The sequence below is a fragment of the Malurus melanocephalus genome, unplaced genomic scaffold (genome assembly GCF_030028575.1).
Source record: "Malurus melanocephalus ecotype Western Australia unplaced genomic scaffold, MMel_1.1 scaffold_566, whole genome shotgun sequence".
Taxonomy (NCBI): Eukaryota; Metazoa; Chordata; class Aves; order Passeriformes; family Maluridae; genus Malurus; species Malurus melanocephalus.
Window position 1 is genome coordinate 260,041 of NW_026623798.1, and position 20,122 is coordinate 280,162.

The window sequence follows — 20,122 nt, forward strand, 5'->3', positions numbered from 1 at the left end:
AACTTGTTTGGAAYGAGCACAGAGAGGAACCTGAATTGCCCTTGTCCTAGTTACTTGTGGATTTGTGTTAACCCCCACTGTGGGATTTGGTGCAGAGTTGGAAAGAGGTTAATGTTCTTAGCTTGGGGCTGGATGTTCYGCAAGTGCAGTCTGGGCTTGCCCTGTCTCAGGAGTCCTGCCTTGAGACTGAAGGAAGTCTTGCCACACTGAACAAGTGCCTCTGTCTCTGTCCTTGAAAGGTTGATGTATTCTTCGATGTTTTAGATAAACTACTGAATTGAGGAAATCTGGATCTGTATTTCAAACACTGCAGCAAATAGGTGGCTTTTTCTGCTGTGAGACTTATGCTGCTACCTTGTCAAGGTTTTAAGTCAGGAATAGCTGCACGTTTCTTTAAAAACACAAAAACCACTTGTTGAAGATGTTGCTCTGGTTCCAGCTTCAGAGTAATGAAGCAAAGTCTTCAGCTCTTMAATACAGAAATTCCATAATTAAGAGCCATCACTGGTCACACTCTTTTTCTTGTAAGAAAATAAGTTTCTATCCAGCTCATGGAAGTAACTGTAGCAAAAATGAAAAGTTGGCATTCTGAACAGTTTTCAAAGGCTTCTAAAGGAAGATACTTCTGCTTGTTGCAGTGGCAGATGGTCCTTGAAAAGRCACCTGCCGTGAGTCCAGATGACCTTGGTTGCTGCAGGAAAGCAGATCACAAAGTGGCAAGTCAGCATGATGAAAGATTATTGGGAGATTAGCATAATAAAAACTGCAGGCTCTGCTGAGAATGGATTTGGGATGTTTATAATTTAGGCTGCAACACTTGTGTTTTTCTACAGCACGGACAYAGATCTTACACAAAGGGCTTTGTTTGGCCTGTTGATGCTGTTATTAAGCTGGTTAATGCTGAAGGATAATGCCAGCTACCTAAGTCCTTAAGCATTTTCGATTAAAGTTCCTTATCATCAAGGTATGTAAGAAATTCTAGTGAGCAATTTTAGCTTTTCTTTTTTTTGTACATTTTGATTACTTCTATTGCTTCYTTTTCTGCTTCAGCCTGCAGAGGGAAGAAGAGCTAATTAAAGTACCTGCAGTGCAGAGGTGGCTGTAGCAGTTTTGCTGCCAGAGGTGGAGCTGCCCTTCAGGTGGTTTTGGGGGTGGTTTGGGCAACTTTCTCTGGATTCAAGGGGTGCACTAGGAACACATGTTATGGAGAGATCCTTTGAAGATGTTTGCAATGGTACACGTACCAACAGGAATGCTCATTCTCTCCTGGAGGACTAATAGCCCCACAGTGGCTGCAGCACAGACTTAAACAAAACCAGTTTCCTCCCTTTGGCTTTTACAAAGTGTGACTGAGAAGAACATGTCTGAGGTTTCTTCCCTACTTCCTACCATTGGGACCTGACTTCCCTCCTGCAGTACAGGCACATGTGAATTCCTATGCTCCCAGCCTGGTTGGTTTGTGTTTGCCAAAGTTGATTAGACAGAGTAGTGATTAAGCTCTCCAAACAATCCACTTCCAGTTAATGAAATGTTGCTGGAAGCCTGAAAGAACTGAGGAACATTGGTTCTGTCATTCAATTTTTAGAATAACTTGTGTAACCCAGGCCAGTATACTCAGGCAAATGTCAGTGATTGTGACAAGCAAGCTTGGTTTGTGTCTGCAAGGTTGCTTGAGCAGAAGGGAGCTGTTCGGCTGGCAAGTGGACAGGATATCATGTGATCCTTGTAATCAAATGAACAGATGCAGCCAGAGGAAAGCTACAGCTGTTCCTGCAGCTTGCAAGCCAAAGTTACACATAGTGTTGGTGCAAAATACCAGGCCAAATTCATTGGTGGGGGAAAAGCTACTCTTGGAAGTAGCTATTAATGGATAGTTAAGCTAAAGTTAATTGAAATATGTTTCTTAAATACTGGATATTGTGCATTTATAAGTAAATTGAGGAGGGGGTTGTACCAGCCAGCAGTGTAGTGTTTTGCATCAGCATGTCTGTTGGATGCTGGTGAGGCAGTAACATATAAATTGCTTAGTGATCCTGAGAATAGTGCATTGTTCTCAGTGTTTCACAGTCCATCAAAATGGCATTTTAGTTTTATAAACTCTCTTTTTCATTAATGGCTCTTGTCTTTTCAGATTCTTGCCAGGCTGGATGTCTCGCAGGTCTAGGAAGGAGGAGATAGAGCTTTCAAATAAATAATGCTGCTTTCATTAGCCTCTCCTGTGCTACATAAGTGTGTAGTCTTTGCAGTACTTGTGAGCAGGACATTGCAGACCGCTTCACTGACTACCTAGTKTCATTAGGTAATGCCTTATGTTGCTGACTTAACCACTTTCCAGTTGAATGTTAGCTCAGGTACAATATTTGCTCTTGGAGAAGGATTAATTCTTGAAATCCTGGATGGACACCACGRGAGACAAGCTTTCAAATCCCCTACAAATTGTCTTCCTTGTTTGTGAAGAGGGCAGTGATTCTCTCTGGTAAATGCTAAGAAGCACAAGACACAGCTGCCTTGGAAAATTCGTCTTTCTTTGATAATTTAGAAGTTCCTATTGCTGTCCGTGGAACTTTTGTGCCATTTGGAACACAGCAAGGTATTTAATGTTATTTGCTGATGTGTTTATTTCAGTCTACAGCATTAATAGCATGTCTAGTCAGCAACAAATACTGGTCTGGGCTTGAAAAACTTACTTCATAAAAATAGAAATGCTATGATGTGTATAGTCTGTTTATAATGTCTTACATTTTTTCCAGCTTTCCAAGAAGCCAAGTATTTCCTTTTTCTATGGTTTGTGGTCTGCAAATAGCCCTAGAAACTGTTTTATTCTTGAAGCAGTTTTAAAATGGGAAAGCAAGCTGAGAAATAGAATGGGAGCAAACTGCAAGGAGAATCACACACTATCAGAGCCAGGGTCTGTCTAACAAAGAGCTCTCATTCACACAGCTTTGATGGTGAGGAGTGTAGGGACAGGGCACATGTGGCATTGTCCTTCCCTGATGCTGCTTCTCTGTCTTGGAGCCTTACAGGGTTAAGGTTGCTCCTGGATCATCATCCAACAGCTGCCAAAAGCCTTTTCTYTGTGAATGTGTCTAATCCTGTGATTTAATACATATTGGTGATTTCCAGAGCCACCTTGAATCTTCTGTTAACTGGAGAAATGCTTCACCTTACTTTGAATTTGATGTCTGATCATTAATTGAATGCTATTTTTTGACTTACAAAAAAAAAATTGAAAAGCTAATCTCTCTGTTTTGTACCACTTTGGTTTTCTAAACTTCCCTCTCTGGATATCTTTTGTGCCCTTGTGGTCTTCTCTTTCTCTTACTCCCTTCTCTTCTTTTTTCCACCCCTTCTGTTCTATTTCCCCCTTCTATTTCCCACCTTCTCTTCTTTTTCCCCCTTTTCTCGCCCTCCTTTTTTTTTCTCCACCTGAAAAATTTTTATTCCATCTTGTTTTTATCCCTCAGGTGCAAGCTGTGCCCTACCCCTAAGTATAATCGTTGCCTTTCTGGGAAGGTGGCTGGGCTGTTTTATTCCTAAGGTCTATTCTGGTGTGAGCTCAATGCTACTCTGCTCATAATGGGTTGCACTGGGTTCTGGTTGAGGAAAATGCAGCAAGACAGATGAGTTCTAGTTTGGGGATTGGTCTGACTCTTTATCAATACAAACCGCCTTTGTAGCTTTTAGACACAGCTGCCATTTGGATGTGTGAGGCATAGGCATGAATGAAACAGCRTAGGCATACAGTGCTTTACCCACTGCTTTTTTCCACCTGTTTTTCCCAGGCATCTGGGGCAGGACATTTTGGAGCAGAAAAGCTTCATTCACCCACAGTCACATCCCCATCTTTGACCATGAGCTGCCCTGAGTCTCAAAAGACCATGAAGGGTGGGAAGAATGCTGGTTCTCCTCAAAAACAAATAGTCTTCAGGAAAAGCACCCGTGACAAAGCTGTGAGTACTGTTATAAGGGGCTTRTTTAGGTTTGAGTTTTACCTATAGTCGGACTGGAGACTTGCTGGAAAGCTCTTTCCCATCCCCTTTATTTTTTTCTGAAGGAGCATGAACCATATTTAGCACTTAAGTTTGAGGAGATGATGTAAACAGTTTTCAGGGCAAACTTTTCATGTGTTATAATAGAAAAGGAAGGCAGCTCACCTCACTCTTCTCTTGGGTTGTACTTCTGCTGGTAAATGCTTAAAACTAAGCTGATTAATTGTCTTTCCAGCCTCACGGCACCAAAAATCTTTAAATCTACACTTCTTTGTCCCATGCACAGCTATTTGTGTTGTATTTTTAGGAGCTGGTCTGGATCAGGTTTTTGGTTCTGATGTCTTGAGGCATGTGAATGATCCTGTTGAGTTTGGTGGGGGTTGCATGTTTGCTGGAGAAAAATAAAAATTCCATTTCAAATGGAATTGTTCTGATCTCTGCAAGATTTATAGCTCTCTGATGTGTGTGTGTCCCCTTTCCCTCAACACACAACCAGAAACATTTTATAATTCAATTGTGGTCATCCTCTTCCCACAGCTGACCATCTACCTGGGAAAGCGGGACTTCATTGACAACATAGGGAATGTGGAACCCGTAGGTATGTCTGCAAGGTTATGTGCTACCCTTCCTGCTCTCAATCCTGCTTATCCTCTGTTAATCTTGATTTTTTTCCACTTTCAGATGGTGTTGTATTGGTGGATCCTGCTATTACCAAGGGGAGAAAAGGTTTGAGACTTTATGCAATGTCTCAGAAATTGTTAGTTGTCTTTCTGAGTGAGATGCTGAGGTAGAACCTTATTATTCTTTCAAGGGTACAAATGTAGTTCTTCCCCAGTGAATGGGCTTATCAATGCAATGTCTGTTGTTACACATGGGATAACTACTCACTTGGCTTATGCAAGTGTTGAAATGAGTTTCCATGTCTCCCTAGTGCAGGAGATGTCCCCATCCCAGCCTGACTGCACTGTTATCCTGCTGCATGTTTCACCTGTCCTGTGCTTCTTCCTAGTGTATGTGTCTCTCACCTGTGCATTCCGCTATGGCCAGGAAGACATTGATATCATTGGCCTCACTTTCCGCCGGGACCTGTTCTTCTCCAGGGTTCAGGTGTACCCACCTGCTGAGAAGCTGGAGTCTCTCACCCACTTGCAGGAATCTCTGCTAAAGAAGCTGGGGAAAAATGCTTATCCCTTTTTCTTTACAGTAAGTGTCCCAGAAGAGCCTCTGATTCTCTTCTTGTCTGTACTTACCAGGCTGTTGTGGCCTGGTGATGGACTGAAGATGAAAATTGACAGTGAATTCATGTTCTTCAAGTTCCAGTTTTGAGTGACAGGTGGTGTACCAATGGTTTTTTTTCTTGCGATCCTGAGAGGTAATGTGCAAGAAGGTCATAACTGTGCAGTGATCACAGCATGGTGAAAAGTGTTTTCCTGGAAAAGGTAAGGGAGTCAGCAATGGCTGTTGCTCATTGGCAATGGCTCATATACCCTTGCCTTCCCATTCCTGAGAGGCTGGAATACTTTATTGCCTCAGTGCCAGATCCTTTTCCTTTAAAAACTTTGTGATCAAATAAGCAGATGAAAAGCTCTTTACAGCTGACTGCCAAATTCTAATAGGAAATCCTTCCATTACTGTCAGTCACATGTCTGCCTTAGTGTTCCTGAGGGAGATGCAGGTTGTGCATGGATTTGTTTTTTTGGAAGAGAGGGATTTGTTCATACAATGCAAGTATACTAGCCAGAATTCCAAAGAATTACTGCATTACAATGAGTGACTCCTTGTCTTCACGATTGCTTTTGYGAGCATCATCTCACCTAGAACATCTGTGTACTGTTGCTTTGGGGCATTTTCTCCTCTTTCTCCCACAGTTTCCAGACTACCTGCCTTGCTCAGTCTGTCTGCAGCCTGCACCTCGTGATGTTGATAAGGTGAGACCAGTGGGACAGTTGTGCTTATCATGGTTAAGGAAAGTCAGATGGAAAAAAGTCATGTGAATTTGTCTGCCTTGAGAATAGGAGAAGGTGATACTGATTCTACTGTGCTATGCCACAAATGTCAAAAACTAAGGGCTACAAGTGTGTGTCACAGAACTGGAGCTGACATCCTCAAAATAAGAATGGGAATGAGACAAATAGCAAGACTACAAAATCTGCAGTTCTATAGCTTCCTTAAAACTACCCCATGATTTGTGGGTTGGCTGCTCATAAAATGATTGTGCCTATGAGGCTACATAAGAGAAGAGGAGACTGAGGGCTTAAAATCTCATAGATTGCTATAAATAACATGTGTTAAGACCTGCTCTGAATTAAATGCAGAGAAGAGCTGTGTATGTGTAAACAGAACAAAAACCCTGGAGTGAAAGTCACTAAATAATGGTATGTTCTGCAAGGTTTCTGTTATTGTTAAAAATACTCCTTTTATACTTGGCTGGATGCTTGTCTGGATAGCAGAAGTAGCCAATCAGCTAAGCAAGGCGGAATGAGGGTCATAGAATCTAGTGCAAAAAGGATAAGCTGTGGTTTTTGCCAGATAATGATATTCTAGCAAAAGTGTCTCTGTAGACAGTTATATGGGACTTGCACAGGCTGGGACAGTGCTATAGAGTGATGCTATAAACCTGTTAAAGCAAAGGTTAGCTTGGCCTGATCACTTCCACTCCTTAGATGCTGGTATTGGCATTACAAAGCCAACTCAGAAATTCAGTTCAGAAACTCAGGGTGGGGTRGAGAGCTTTGCACGCTAGTCAGTCTTATGATGTGTCCTCTACAGCACTRTTCTCACAGGAAACCTTTCAGGAGTAGGGATGTCATCTTTCAGAGGGTGGGATTAAGCCTTATTTGTCAGAAGCACCATGGAACAGGTGGATATGCCAGCACCAGTTGTCTGTGACAGTGGTGGGAGGCCAGAAGAATTTGGAGCTGGCAGGAGTCTGKCAGTTTCTGGTGTGCAGAAAGATACTGAAACATCTGCAGAYGTTCCTGTCTTCTGATCCTGATTTCACAGCTGGCCTTTCTCTCTCTGGCAGAGTTGTGGTGTGGACTTTGAGGTGAAAGCTTTCTCAACAGATAATGTGGAAGAGAGAATTCATAGGAGGTAACAGGATGCATTCAGCTTTGCCTTAAAGGGGATGGGTGGTCCAGTGATGCACCTCAGTTGCTTGTTCAGCTTTACCTCCCTTTTGTGAGTGATTTCTTGGGTGTGAGCACATGGGAATGCAGAACTCTTGCCTCTGCCAAGCACCAGTTGTCACCTTGTTGTCCTCTGCCTCTCCCCAGGAACTCTGCACGTCTGCTGATCCGGAAGGTGCAGTATGCTCCAGAGCAGCTGGGACCTCAGCCTTGTGCAGAGGCCACCTGGCAGTTCTTCATGTCCAACAAGCCCTTGCACCTGAAAGCTTGCCTCAGTAAAGAGGTGAGGAGGCATTTGCCCCAGGGGACATCATAGTGTCTGCAGGCCAATGGGCATTTTGCTGCTTTCTCAGACTTGTCCCAGCACACAAGGGCCCTACTGTAGTTTCTGTCAGTGGCTACTGCTAGGGGTGTCTGCAGCCCTGTCCCAAACACATTTGAAGTCATTGAAGTAAGGACCATGAATTGCTGGGAGGGGTCATCTTCCCCTATCTGGCTTCTGTCAGGTGTAATCAGGGAACTAGAGGAGTTTGGGGCTTGGAAGAAATCTTCTGGTTGGATTTCTGAGCATCACATTCCTTCTAGATATACTACCATGGCGAGCCCATTCCAGTCACTGTCACCATCAACAACAGCACAGAGAAAACAGTGAAGAAGATCAAAGTCCAGGGTATGTTTTTATTGTTGCTTGGGATTCTTTGAGTGCAATAGGACTGAAACAGAACCAGATTTAGTGCATGTAACAGTTTAAAAAGGCAGTTGGGCATATCAGGAATTTGTSCCTCCCCCCACGTGTTGCTGTTTCCTTGCTGTTCATCAAGTGTAGTGCTGCAGCTTTTTTCCTGACTCTTTTAGTTACTTRTCTTAATTTCAGGCACCAGATTGTGCCCTCTAGAGAAAGGGTCTAGCACCTGCAGTGGGCAATGCAGTGTGCRAAAAGTGGGGGAAAATCCACCCTTTTTGAGAGGTCAGTGGAAAAAGCTCTCTGTCAGTGTGGTGCTCCTGCTGTGAATGTGCCTAGATAACATATGGCTTTGACTCGCATTCCAGAAAGCTCTGGTGGTGTGAGAAACAGCCACTCTGCCAGCATTCTTCCTGAGGATGCTGAGGGCGGGGGCTGAGCTTCAGTGCGGTGCCTGTGTTTTATCTGTGGGACTATATGTTTTCATCACGCAAGCTGCAGAGCTGAGGAAGACAATCTGAAAGACAAAGGATGGAAGAGAGAAGGCATGGAGGGAACAAAATGGCTGAGGTTCCTACAGAACTGTAGCAGCGAAAGCTATTTCAGTGCCAGCCTGGGATGCACTGTGGTTCTCAGATATTTTTAGGCTGATACGCCTCTGTTAGGCTTAACAAGACCTTGTTGGTCTGAGATTTTCTCCTCGTCAGTGTTTCAGTCAGAATTACCTTGTATTTTGTGTAGGATTGGAGAATATAAGCCATTTGTTACCACAGGCTCTTGACCGCAGTCTGTGCTGATGCTGTCTCCTGAATGCACATGCATGGGCTGTAGGCCCACAAGAGATATCAGGACTGGAGATAAAAGCAGACCCAAACAGAGAAGGAAGTGGGACATTGATATACTGTTGGTCTCTGTCCAGATTAGGCTATCTGACCTGGTGGTCCCTTCAGGCCCTGAATAGCTGGGTTTTCCTGCTGTCTTCACCATGTTTCCCATTCCTAGAACTCGGGATGGGAGCAACTGTGTTGTTTGTGGTGCATGCACACACCTGAGCGTCTGCTTTCTCCTTTCTTCCTCAGTGGAGCAAGTGACCAACGTGGTGCTGTACTCCAGTGACTTCTATACCAAAGTGGTGGCTTCTGAGGAAGCACAGTGAGTGAATGCTCCTGCTCCTTTGCACCCTTTTAACTGACCTCCTCATCAGTAATGGAAGGTTTTCATAATTACAGTCTGACAAGTCTCTTGCTGTTACCGTGCTGACTTCTCTTACCTCGTGTGTGCCATACCACTCATACTCTGTGGATGCAGCTGGTCCCTTTTTCACAGAGCATCAGGGATCTTACGTTTTTTCAGGGAATCAGGAGGTTGCAGAAGAGGTTTGAAGAGTAATTACCTACCAGATAAGCTTAGTGGGGCAGCAGAAGGTTTCCCATTGCAGGAAATCTTTAGAGATGCAACACTTTCCTGAAAGGTGCTGCTATTTGAGAGGAAGTCTTGGACACTCCTGCTTGGGCAAGAGTGTTTAATTTGGTTCCTTCTGGCCTGAAAAAGCCCTTGGAAATCTTGAGCCTGTTGATGTTATGGAGAACCACTTGCTTTTTTTTCACCAATGGCAGTGCAGCTCTGAACCTTACACTGTGAGAAGGGTTGGCACACACAGATATTTTATATTTGTCTGGTGTTCTGCTCTGTAACATAGGGACATGTATTCCATTCAGTATTTGGTACTCCCAACTAAGATTCATTTTGTCCAAATTCAGAGGTCTTCAGCACAGAGGAAGTGGCCTCAAGCTGCATCCAGGGAGGTGTAGTTTTGGATATTAGGAAWAATAGATGTGGCACTTGGAAACATGGTTCATTGGTGGCCTTGGCRCTGCTGAGTTAATGGTTGGACTTGATAATCTTAAAGGACTTTTCCAACCTAAACTATTTTACTATTCTATGGTTTTAACCTACTTTTCTGCCTTAATATGCAATTAAGCATTTTCTCTAAGTGCTTGTTTTTCTCTGCTGATTTTAAAAGGAATGTTGCTGACTAGATTAGAGGTRGATATCTGCATTGTTGACAACTGAATTTGGACAGATAAATTCCTCTCTTTTTGGGCAGCTTTGTAATCTGTTTCAAAATTCGACTAGTTGGGTGTGTAGCAAATCACTTCSCCTCTTGTTCTCAGAGAAAAGGTGCAGCCCAACAGCAGCCTGACCAAGACACTGACACTTTTGCCCTTGCTTGCAAATAACCGGGAGACACGGGAAATAGCTCTGGATGGAAAACTGAAGGATGAGGATACCAACTTGGCTTCTAGTACTATGTGAGTGAAGTTTTAAGTAGTCCCAGGTGGGAGAGTTACAGAGAAGTGTGGGAAGCCAGYGAGAGACTGTGAGCARCCTCTCGCTGTGGCCTTGAATGTTATAGATAAGYAACTTCTGTGTGTGACTTTTTATAAGGAGAAATAGAGATTTGTAACTAATTAGACAAAGGTAAAAGAACTCAGCTGCTGTAAAAAGGAGATGCTCCGATACCAGCTGAAGAGCATTTGTGAGAGCTTAATGCTCTCCAGCTGGGATGAAAAATCCAGAAAGTAGCTGCTATAAAAGGAGATATTCTGCTGCTAGTAAGAGAGCATTGGTGGAGGAGCCATGGAAAACTCTACAGAGAGAGTATAGAGGGTTTCTTTGTGAGTTAATAAAGGACTTGTGCTTTACACTTTCCTCCTGCATCTGTTGGCATGTTGAGGTCAGTGCCAACAGACAAGAGGGGAGGATGGAGGAGACACTTCTCTCAGGACTTTGAAAATGTGTGCCCAGATGGGTACATGTAGCAGCATTACTTACCCCATCATGTTCTTTCAGGGTGAACAATGATCACAGATCTGGAGAGGTGTTGGCTGTACCTGAGGCTTGCCTGCCCTCCCACTTTCAGGATGCTCCCCTAGTTCTTGTTTCAGGCAGTCTTGTTGCTATGTTGCTGTACCACTTCACACTGCTCTGTTTTCTCTGGCAGCATTAAAGATGGAATAGACAAGACAGTGATGGGGATTCTGGTTTCCTACAAGGTCAAAGTGAAGCTCACTGTTCCAGGGTAAGTGTGACTTTTTGCTACATGTGCCCAGAGTTAAGGAAGGGGAGAGTATAGAGGGTTTATGTCATTGAGGGATGGGGAGAGAGTGTAACAGTTCACCCCAAGAGAAAGGGCACATAAGCCTAGGACATGAGGCTCCCTGTAAAGCATAAATTACCTGGAAATCAATCTTCACCTATCATTAGAACTTGCCCTGAGCCAAAGGGTTTGTATTACTCTCCTTAAATACCATATAATTTTATGGCTGAAGTAGGAACCTCTTGTTTGCATTGTTAGTTTTTGTTTCAAAGCCATAACCTCTTTTGTGAAAAGTGAGATGAAACTTTGTGGGAACCTTTATTTTGGTATTGCTGTTCTCCCAGAGCAAAAGGTGMAAACATCTGCCTGACAGTCATAAATGCAGTAGCTCAGGTTTTGTACTCAGCCAGCTTTCTGGGTTAAAGCTGRTGATATCAACGTGAGCTAGTTCCAGGATACAGTGCAAAAAATGACAAGGCTAGTGACTCTCAGTTGATGCTAGTCACTGTTTACATTTGTMTTTCATTCGTCTGTCCTTCTTTCTAGTATAAAAGTGCATAAAAGATTTGCCTAAACCATGATAAAATGCATGCTGCCTTCTGTGGTCATCCACTTATCTTTAGGCTCTTGGAAAAGGGGCCATGACCAACACTTGGTCAAGAGTTCAAAAACTTAGACTTTTTCTCCATGGGAATGACATGAAAAATTAAGACTACTTTTTGTAAGAAAAAGTTCAGTTGAATTTGTGGCAAGTAGAGAACAGTATATGAGGAAAGTGATTTCCATAGTCCAACAATAAAACATTTGCTGGATCACCAGAATGAAAAGGCCTTTGAATATGCTTAGTTTTTCTCCTTGTTTTCTTTTGTAGCATGCTGGGAGACCTCACTTCCAGGTAAATGTCATCTGCCTTTTCAGGTAATGTGGTCCTAGTTGTTAGCATCTTTTATTCTCTTTCTTGTTCCTATTCCCACTTCCCTAAAAAAAAACTAAGTATCTCTTAAGCTGTTAGAAGCAAGATATTTGTGGTTCGGATGTAAAAATGAAGCAATTACAAAAAATATCTTTTGATTTAATATACATGCAAGTACATTCAGAACATAATAAACCCAGTCTATGAAAGTGGATATGCCTGGGATATTTGCAGGAGAAATTGGATCTTTACTTTTTTTGAGGGGAAAATATGATTAGAAAAATAWGAAAGAATGGGTGAAGCTGGAGCTGAGGACTCAGACTGACCTGAGGGGCAAGGAGGCWGAACCAAGTATGTGTGTGGAGCTGTGGATCCTGATGCATTCTCTCTTCTCCCTAAAGTGAAGTGGGCATAGAGCTGCCATTTCGTCTCATGCACCCCAATCCTGAGGAAGAGAACCCTGCAGGTTAGTTACACCTGGTTTTTGCCTTTGTTCATTAACAGGCTCTGGTGAGATCTCATCATTGTAAGGTTTAGAGTGATTTATGCTACAGAAAGCCTTCACAGCCTACAAAGCTCCAGAATGGACCTGCTCTGTATGTTTATGTGTCTGTATATGCATATACATATGTATGTATGTATGTATGTATCATCCTTCAGGCACTAAGTAATGGAGAACAGGGATGCTAAGATTGGAGAAAATGGAAATGAGTCATGTTCCCTTTTCATCTTTCATCTATGGAATCAGCTCAAAGAATGGGAGTTTGAGGAAGCACTGCACAGTTGAATCTCATCACTATAGTGCAAAATATTCTACATGAAGCTGTCAGCAATTCCCATCCAGATTGCAGTATAAGCAAAAACAATCCTCCCTAAAACACACGAGCGCTGTACAAAGTGAAATACTTTTAAGCAAAGTGAAGAGATGATAAAACTACTGATGATTTTTGAGTCCCTGTAATCTTGATGTGGCATTTTTCATGGTGTCTGTGATGTGGCCTTCATGTTCAGTGGTTATCCAAGAGGAAAATCTCTTCAATGTCAGGTCTGTACGTGGAAGTGGGGGAACTCTATAACAGTGTAAGCAGMAAGCCTTCCCCAGGCATCTTGAGGCTTGGGATCAGATGCCAAAACCACAGGCTGTTGGGAGCATCCTCCCACATCCTCAGGTCCTGGCTTGCTCTGTTCTTCCATGGTGAGCACCTGAYCCTGTGAGCAAGGGTCACACTAAATCAGAAGCTTCTGTACAACATCTGAAGCATCTTGACCACCAGACACACCAGCCYTTCCATGCTGGGGCTGTTACAGATGAGTCATCTTGTCCTGCTCTCTATACCAGGACAGAGTTTTGTGGACTTCAAACAAAAGCCACTGGTGCTTTTGTGCTGCTTTTTCTTCCTTTCTTTCTCTTTCTCTCTTTGTACACAAACTGACCTAAAGCTGCTGTTTCTAAGAACATGAAACTGGAAAGTGATGGTGGAACCTGTGAGAAGAGTTACCCTGAGACGCATGCTTTGTTCAATACTAGAACATTAGGAAGGGGTGACTTGAGTCCTTACAGTGTGAAATTGTTAGAGAAATGAAGTGTGAGCGATGAGAAGAGAGCTGGTGATCCAGTCCACATTCAGATGCTCTGGTTGGGCATCAGGCTTTACTAATTATGCATGTGCTGGAGTGGGCAAAGGTAGGTTATATTTCTCCTGTAACAGTTGCACTACAGGAAACTCATTTGACCTGGGAAGGCCCCTGCTGTGAACAGTGCCAGCACATCTCTTGGCACAGAAGTGGTGAGGGGCTGGGATGGCACTGGTGATCCCAGGAGTGTGGCTGGCAGGGGCCGTCTAGTGCCTGTGGGCTGCTCAGRAGCTTTCATGGACACCAAGGAAAGCTCGAAAATTTCTAACAAGGCTCATCCAAACTGTAAAGAATTSTACACTTTTAGAGTGGTGTGAATTTTTTACATGACTTTTTTTGGTGTTAAAAATGCCACAACACCCTTTTTATTACTTTATACTTCTGGCAGAAGCATTTGTAATACGAGGAAAAATGGAAATCAGGCAATTCTCCCTTCTAAGATAATTCAAAGGAGGGCTGATGTACTCCTTTATACAGTACACTCCAAAGGATGTGGGCAGAAGACTTTACAAGGGAAGTGGAAAGCTACAATATTTCTCAGATCACTTCCCCCAGCACATCCTCTTACCAGAGGCACCTCCCATATATTGTTTGCTACATCAAAGTCTTCTAGGAGCTAGCTGTCAGAAGTGTCATCTACAGTCCATGCATTTTGTAGAGATGGAAATACCAAGTTTCTTATAAACTGAAAAAAAAAAATGCAGGTAGTTTCAGCACAACAGAAGGCCCGAATAGCTGATGTGAAAACTGTGCTGGAATGTAGTGCCTGAGCTTAATACAGGGAATAAAACAATCTCCCATATGAAGCTGGTAAACTAAAACGCTTTTCAGCTTTATTGGCTGGTAGTTTTCCATGCACTGTGCTTCCTCACTTTTCCCAGGTGTGAGTTCAGGCTTTTTAATTTTTCATTCTACTACTTTTGCTCATGAACTCTGAGAAACATAACACATTTCATTAGTGAAATATATTCTAATTTGAAATRAAATTAATCAAGACTTAATTGCAGAGATGGAGCTTCAACAGTGTTTAGACTCTCAAAGGATGGCATTTTTCTTTGTTGCCTTGTTAGGCAACCTCTACAGTGGGTGTGGGCAGGGGTGCATGCATAGGGAATTTTGAGATCACTCCTTATCTTCTTTTTCAGCTCCCTTTTGTTTTTACTGACAGGTCAGTAGTGGCCAGTTTACCTATTGCACCTTCCTGCTCACTTGACTCTCTTGCGGCATAGCTGGAAGAACAGAAAGAAGTCAGAGCAGCCACCTTATGGAGTTAAAGCTGGAGTGGGATTAAAAATGCCACATATTATGCCACATATGATTTATTTTGTAGTGCAGGAATATCCTCTAGCCAAGATGATTTATGGCAGAAGTAAAATGTATAACATCAATGCATTTAATCATACAGGGCTGACTTGAGTATAGAGAGTTTCAGAAACGTAAGCTTCCCAAGAACCTGATTTAATTTTTTCAGAGCCAAGCCAGGGCAAGTGTGAGCAAGTGCTGTGCGCTCTGTTTCACAGCAGATGGCTTTGTCCTCTCTAGTTGTCTGTGGGCAAGCTCTGAAGCACTCATCACTCAGTAAACAGCATGTCTGTCACAGTGCATGGCTATTGCAGATTGCTTGATCTTTCTTCCCTGTGCCTGGAAGAGACAGAAAAGGAATAGCTTGCTACCTTTCCTTCCCCGAGTTATTTWTAGCTTCCTTCTCTTGGTCTTCTGCTAGGCCAGGATTTGCATGTTTCATGTGTGCTGGTTTTGTGACTGGTTTTGGACCCATGTGGTTCACATGGTTATTTTTAGGCAAAGTAACTCCTGTTACATTGGCAGTCTGTCTGTTCGTCCTGTTGACAAAAAAGGTGTAGGGATCTGTTTCTTGTAAAGGTAGATTCAAACTGGGCTGTGTCTCTTCATGCTTCCAAGACCTTTCCCAGTCAGTACATAGCCCAGAAGCTCCTGCAGGGTTTTCCTCAAGGCTGTGGTCTCAGCATGATTTCTTTGGTCTGGGGTTTCCTGCCCATCTCCTGATGTTTTACTTTTTGTGAGCCTATGTCTTGGACACGGGCCTTTGTTTTGGCTGTTGTTCAACTAATCGGCTCCCTGGTTAAACTTGCACAGAAGGACTGTTTCCAAGAAACCCAGGAATGCTCCTCTAATAGTAAAGCAATACCTTCCCTGTTTTGGTATTATGACTTTCARAAATTAGGAAATTTTAAAGCATTGAGTAAAATAACAAAACCTACTCTCTTTTTCTTTTCTACCCCATTAAGTTAAGAGAGGTTAAAAGCAAGTTTATAATGAAAATGACCATAAGCTCTATGACTTTTAATTATATAGAATAACTTCTGTGGTTGCATAATAAAAGCTTCCAGAAAACCCTCTGCAGAGAGGACAATGGTATTCTGCAACCTCATTGATCTCCCTCCCATCCCAACCCTCAAAACAACTGCTGGAATGTTAATTAAAAGAAGCAAAAGTCTACCCATTTTCTGAGAATCTTTCACTAATATAATATTAAATAAGCCACAGGACAGACAAAGAACTCTGGAGTGGAACTCCTGCTAGGGTGCAGTTGTAACATGTTGGAGGTAGTATTGCAGCCTGAAAGTGAAACAGTGCAGCTTTGAATGTAATCTTTCCTCTTAGGTATATTGTAAGTACTACTCTGCTGCCACACTRTCAATGTATTAACTCAGTAATCATTTATCTGAAGTAAAATATATGCCCAACCAAGACAATACCTATTGCACCCCACACACTCCATTTTGTAAAATTGGTTTCAAATCAMATTGGTGGGGACCTTGCTCAGCTTCACCCACATCAGTGATATCCCTGTTCCTATAGTAAGGAAAGTACTTCCAAGTGGGGAAAGAGAGCAGGCTAAAAAAAAATAATAAGAATATGAATTAGAGGAAAAATTGAATGAGAATAATGCTTTGTCTGTTGGAAATTTTAGAAGTTCTAAATGTTTTATTTTAAATCTATTTCAATCAAGCATACATACCCCAAGGCTTTCCAGACTTCATCTTGGCTTCTGTGAGAAAACCATCCTGGTCTGAATACATGCCATTAGGAGTGTCTTTACATGAGCCATCCTTAGGGATTTTGGCTGGAGTGGCCCCATTTAGCACACTTTTGATGCTGACTTTTCCAGTAGTGCTTCTCATGACTTGGTTACCCTTAACTGCAGTGTGTGTTGTGGATACGAATTCTCAGGTAGCAAGTTAYCCAGTCACTGAAGTGCCCCAGATCCCTGCTGACTTCTGTAGAACAAAGGTGCTTTACTCCCTGACCCTAAGCCAGTGAAGTGACTACACCTTGCTAAAATAACTGTGAGAAYAGTAAAATCCCTGCAAATACAATCTGTTCTGCTTATTTTAGGCTGTGYTGAAACTGCTTCAAAGGAATCCTGCTAGCAAGCAGGATTTGTTACAGTGTGGTTAGCAAAGAGCCCACTAACAAAACACAAATGCCAAAGGTCTTGCCCTGTTTTTAGGGCAGTTGAAATCAGGAGTGTTGCCCCAAAGGACCAACCCATCAGATCAAAGATCCCTGAGGTATCTCATTACTTTGGCTTCTAATTGTAATACCTTCATATTTATTGAACAAGAGCATAGTCTTCTCAGCAGCTGACCTCTTCAATCACAGTGACAGAGCAATTAGAGCTGACACCATGTACTCAAGCACTGTCAGCTCGGAGTCCAGGTGTGTGCACAGATGTCTCCCAGATATGTGTGCACAGAGCTGTGACCATGAGCAAGCATATATGTGACCATGAGCAAACATATATGGGAAAATCTGTCTTTATTGTTCAGCCCTTCGGATGGCTTGAGCAGCACTGCTGGAGTGCTTTTCCATTTTGGAAATCAAGTGTTKCCTCATCAGATGTATGTATGCACATTTTGAGACTTTCTGGGATTCTGCTTATATTGCTGCAGGTCCTGTTTCTTATTATTGCTCTGACTTGTCAGTCTATACAAGTTTGCATTAAACATTTTGCAAATGTTTTAGCATTGCTGTTCTGACTGCCTGTTGTGCCTTTTTTCCTCCTTTGCTGCATGCTGATGACTGCAGGGAAGGATGGGTAAGTTTCTTTTAGTATTTCACATTCTAGCTGCACTTGTGTATTGATTCTTCTTAAAAACTCAAAATTGTCAACAGATGCCCAGCTTAAAATCCAAAGTGAACAAGTTACTGTGGCCTGATAATGACTGCTTCTGAGTTAAACAGCAGTGACTGCCCATGTGAAGATAGATKAAGAGATCATGTTTTGCCTCACAGCACAAACACACCCAGAAGGTGTGTGTTTGTGTTCCAGCTGATGCCCTGCAGCTCAAAGTTTCAGGAACTTAACAGGTTTGACCATGTGCCTCTATTTTAGTATAGAAGGAATAAAAACGAAAGGTTTCACATTTTATTCCTGGAGAAAGCCCCTTTCAGGCTCTAGCCTGTATCTGGAATGGATGTGTTTCAGTACAGATGAAAACATCTTCAGTTTGTGTCTTGAYCTGCCCAATCAACTGCTTTTCATTTTAGCTAGAATAGCACCAGTGAAGATGGTGCCTGTGGGAAAGTGATCCAAATTCCTTTGGAGACAAAGGAAATATTACCAGTCTGTTCTGTGCTYCTCTTCTTCCTCCTGTGTTTCCTCTAGTCTACTGGTGTAAAAAATGGGTAACATTGTTTTGAAAGAACTGTATTTTTTCCATTGTAGTGAAGCAGAGCTGGTGTTTGAGGAGTTTGCTCGTCAGCAGCTAAAAAATACACCTGATGAAGAGGACAAGAATTCACCCTCAACTGATGARTGACCAAAAGAACAGGCTGACAAAGGAGCTATGTAGTCTGCTTTCAATTAGAAATGTAGGACCTAAGTTTTTAGTAATCTGCATATTCTGGGTTCATGCATGATCATTTAGGGATCAGGCCTGAGGACATGCCATGAGGAATCTTGCATATTACAAGCTTCACCTCTGGAGGAATGTGGCAGACACAACACCTGGTGACCAGAGGACAGAACAGCTRCCATGTCATGACTTCTGCTTTCCGGGTTGCCTAATAAAAAGGTTGTTTGCTTTCAGCACTGGTAAAAGCTTAAATGAGGGTTTATGCAGCCTCTCTGGACTTTATTCAGTGTGAGAGTCTGTGTCTTTGAAGTGCCAGTGAACTAAATCCTAGCCTGGAAGGCTGGCTTGCAGCCGTGGGTGACTCATCAAAGTTCTCAGCAGACTGCACAAAACTGAGTTTATTTCCTTTTGGTTGCTTTCGCATTTATGCTTTACCAAATTCAGCCAGTGAATTTTTTCAGTGCTTACACTGTCCTCAGGTGGCTTACATTTACCTTCTGTATGATTAAATGTCTTGCAAGTTGTCTCTGACAGCAGAGACAATGCTGATACACAGTATTAACTTTTTAGCAATATGCTTAACAACCATGTTATTAAAGATGAGATAAATGTGCACTGTCCATGAATTGCTTAAAGCTCCCTATATACAACCCCAAACAGAAATGCAAGTCCAGACAGAGCCTGTTTTTAATCTAGTTTCCTGTAGGTAACTGCTTCAAAACAAAGTGCAGAAAAATAAGGAGGAAATTATGGCACAGGCTTCCCTGAGGAGCCTTTCCCAACATCCATCTGCCAGCAGTTTGTTTATGCTATAAGAAATGAGACTGTGTTCTGCAAACTTTGTTTTCTCATGTTGATCTGGATATTCTCATTATCCGTGTAAATGTTGTATCTTTTCCTGAATCTCACTTAGGTTTATCTGAASTGAGTTGCATCAGCTAATTATCTTTTGCATATAAAACAACTGGTATTTAATTTTCTCATTTTTGCTTTAAATCTTCTTTTCAGTGTCCCTGTTGAAATTCTCCTGGAAAATCTGAATGCAGGGCCCACATTTATTAATATATATTTATGTTTCCCACCCTACACTCTGGTAAATGGAATTAAGAATTTCACACATATCTGTTTGCTTCTGTAAACTGGTCATGATTAAGATGCTGGAAGCAGTCACTTTAGGCCACAGCTGGCCTGAGGGTTCCATCACTGCTCTCCCCTAATACACCTGGTCCTCAGTGCTGTCAGTTAGTGACAGATAYCTCACCTTAGCTGAAGTTGCAAGAAGCACAATGTTTGCTCTACACCATGTGCTTTGCTGCTAAAGGAACCCAGCCACCTACTGATGTTTGTGATTAGGATAATTTCTGTGTGATTTCAGCTTTGGGCGAGAATTAGGTATTTGCACCTGGATGTTTAGGAAGGCTTTTCTCTGGTATTTTTATACTAATTTGTTGGTGGCTCGAGAACACACAGAAGATTCAATAAAGTTGAACAAATTGCTGGTTGTGAACATGCTGGTGCATCTTTCTCCACAAAGGTGTTTTCTTTCTGGCTACTGGACCTGTGAGTATGGGACTTGTAAACTGAGAGATCTGATTCCTTTTTTTTCTTTTTTTTTTTTAAATTTCTTATATGTCAACTTTGTGAGGGATCTCTGTAGCTGCCAGACATTCCTTATAAATTCAGCTGTGGTRATGACTGCTGTAAGCTAAGTGACAAAATCATACTGCACTCTGCTGTGCAGGTAGGGGGAAATGGCTGTTAAATGGTGATGAAATCTATTTTTTGTCTGGGTTTGGGAAAGCACTCTGTAGCTCATGCTGGAGATTTGCTCAGA

At 42.4% G+C, this 20,122-nt stretch overlaps 1 protein-coding gene across 1 annotated transcript; it reads left to right on the forward strand.

Annotated features, from left to right (window-relative positions):
* Window positions 1-163: 163 nt before the first annotated feature.
* On the forward strand, window positions 164-19,799 carry SAG (S-antigen visual arrestin). Its single transcript, XM_057382395.1, has 15 exons — window positions 164-3,950; window positions 4,527-4,587; window positions 4,671-4,715; window positions 4,999-5,192; window positions 5,858-5,917; window positions 7,015-7,082; window positions 7,265-7,400; window positions 7,703-7,787; window positions 8,879-8,951; window positions 9,974-10,111; window positions 10,804-10,881; window positions 11,771-11,794; window positions 12,214-12,278; window positions 17,519-17,528; window positions 18,159-19,799. The coding sequence occupies exons 1-15, from the start codon at window positions 3,723-3,725 to the stop codon at window positions 18,250-18,252; spliced, it is 1,359 nt and encodes a 452-aa protein (XP_057238378.1). The 5' UTR covers window positions 164-3,722; the 3' UTR covers window positions 18,253-19,799.
* The last annotated feature ends 323 nt before the right edge of the window (window positions 19,800-20,122 follow it).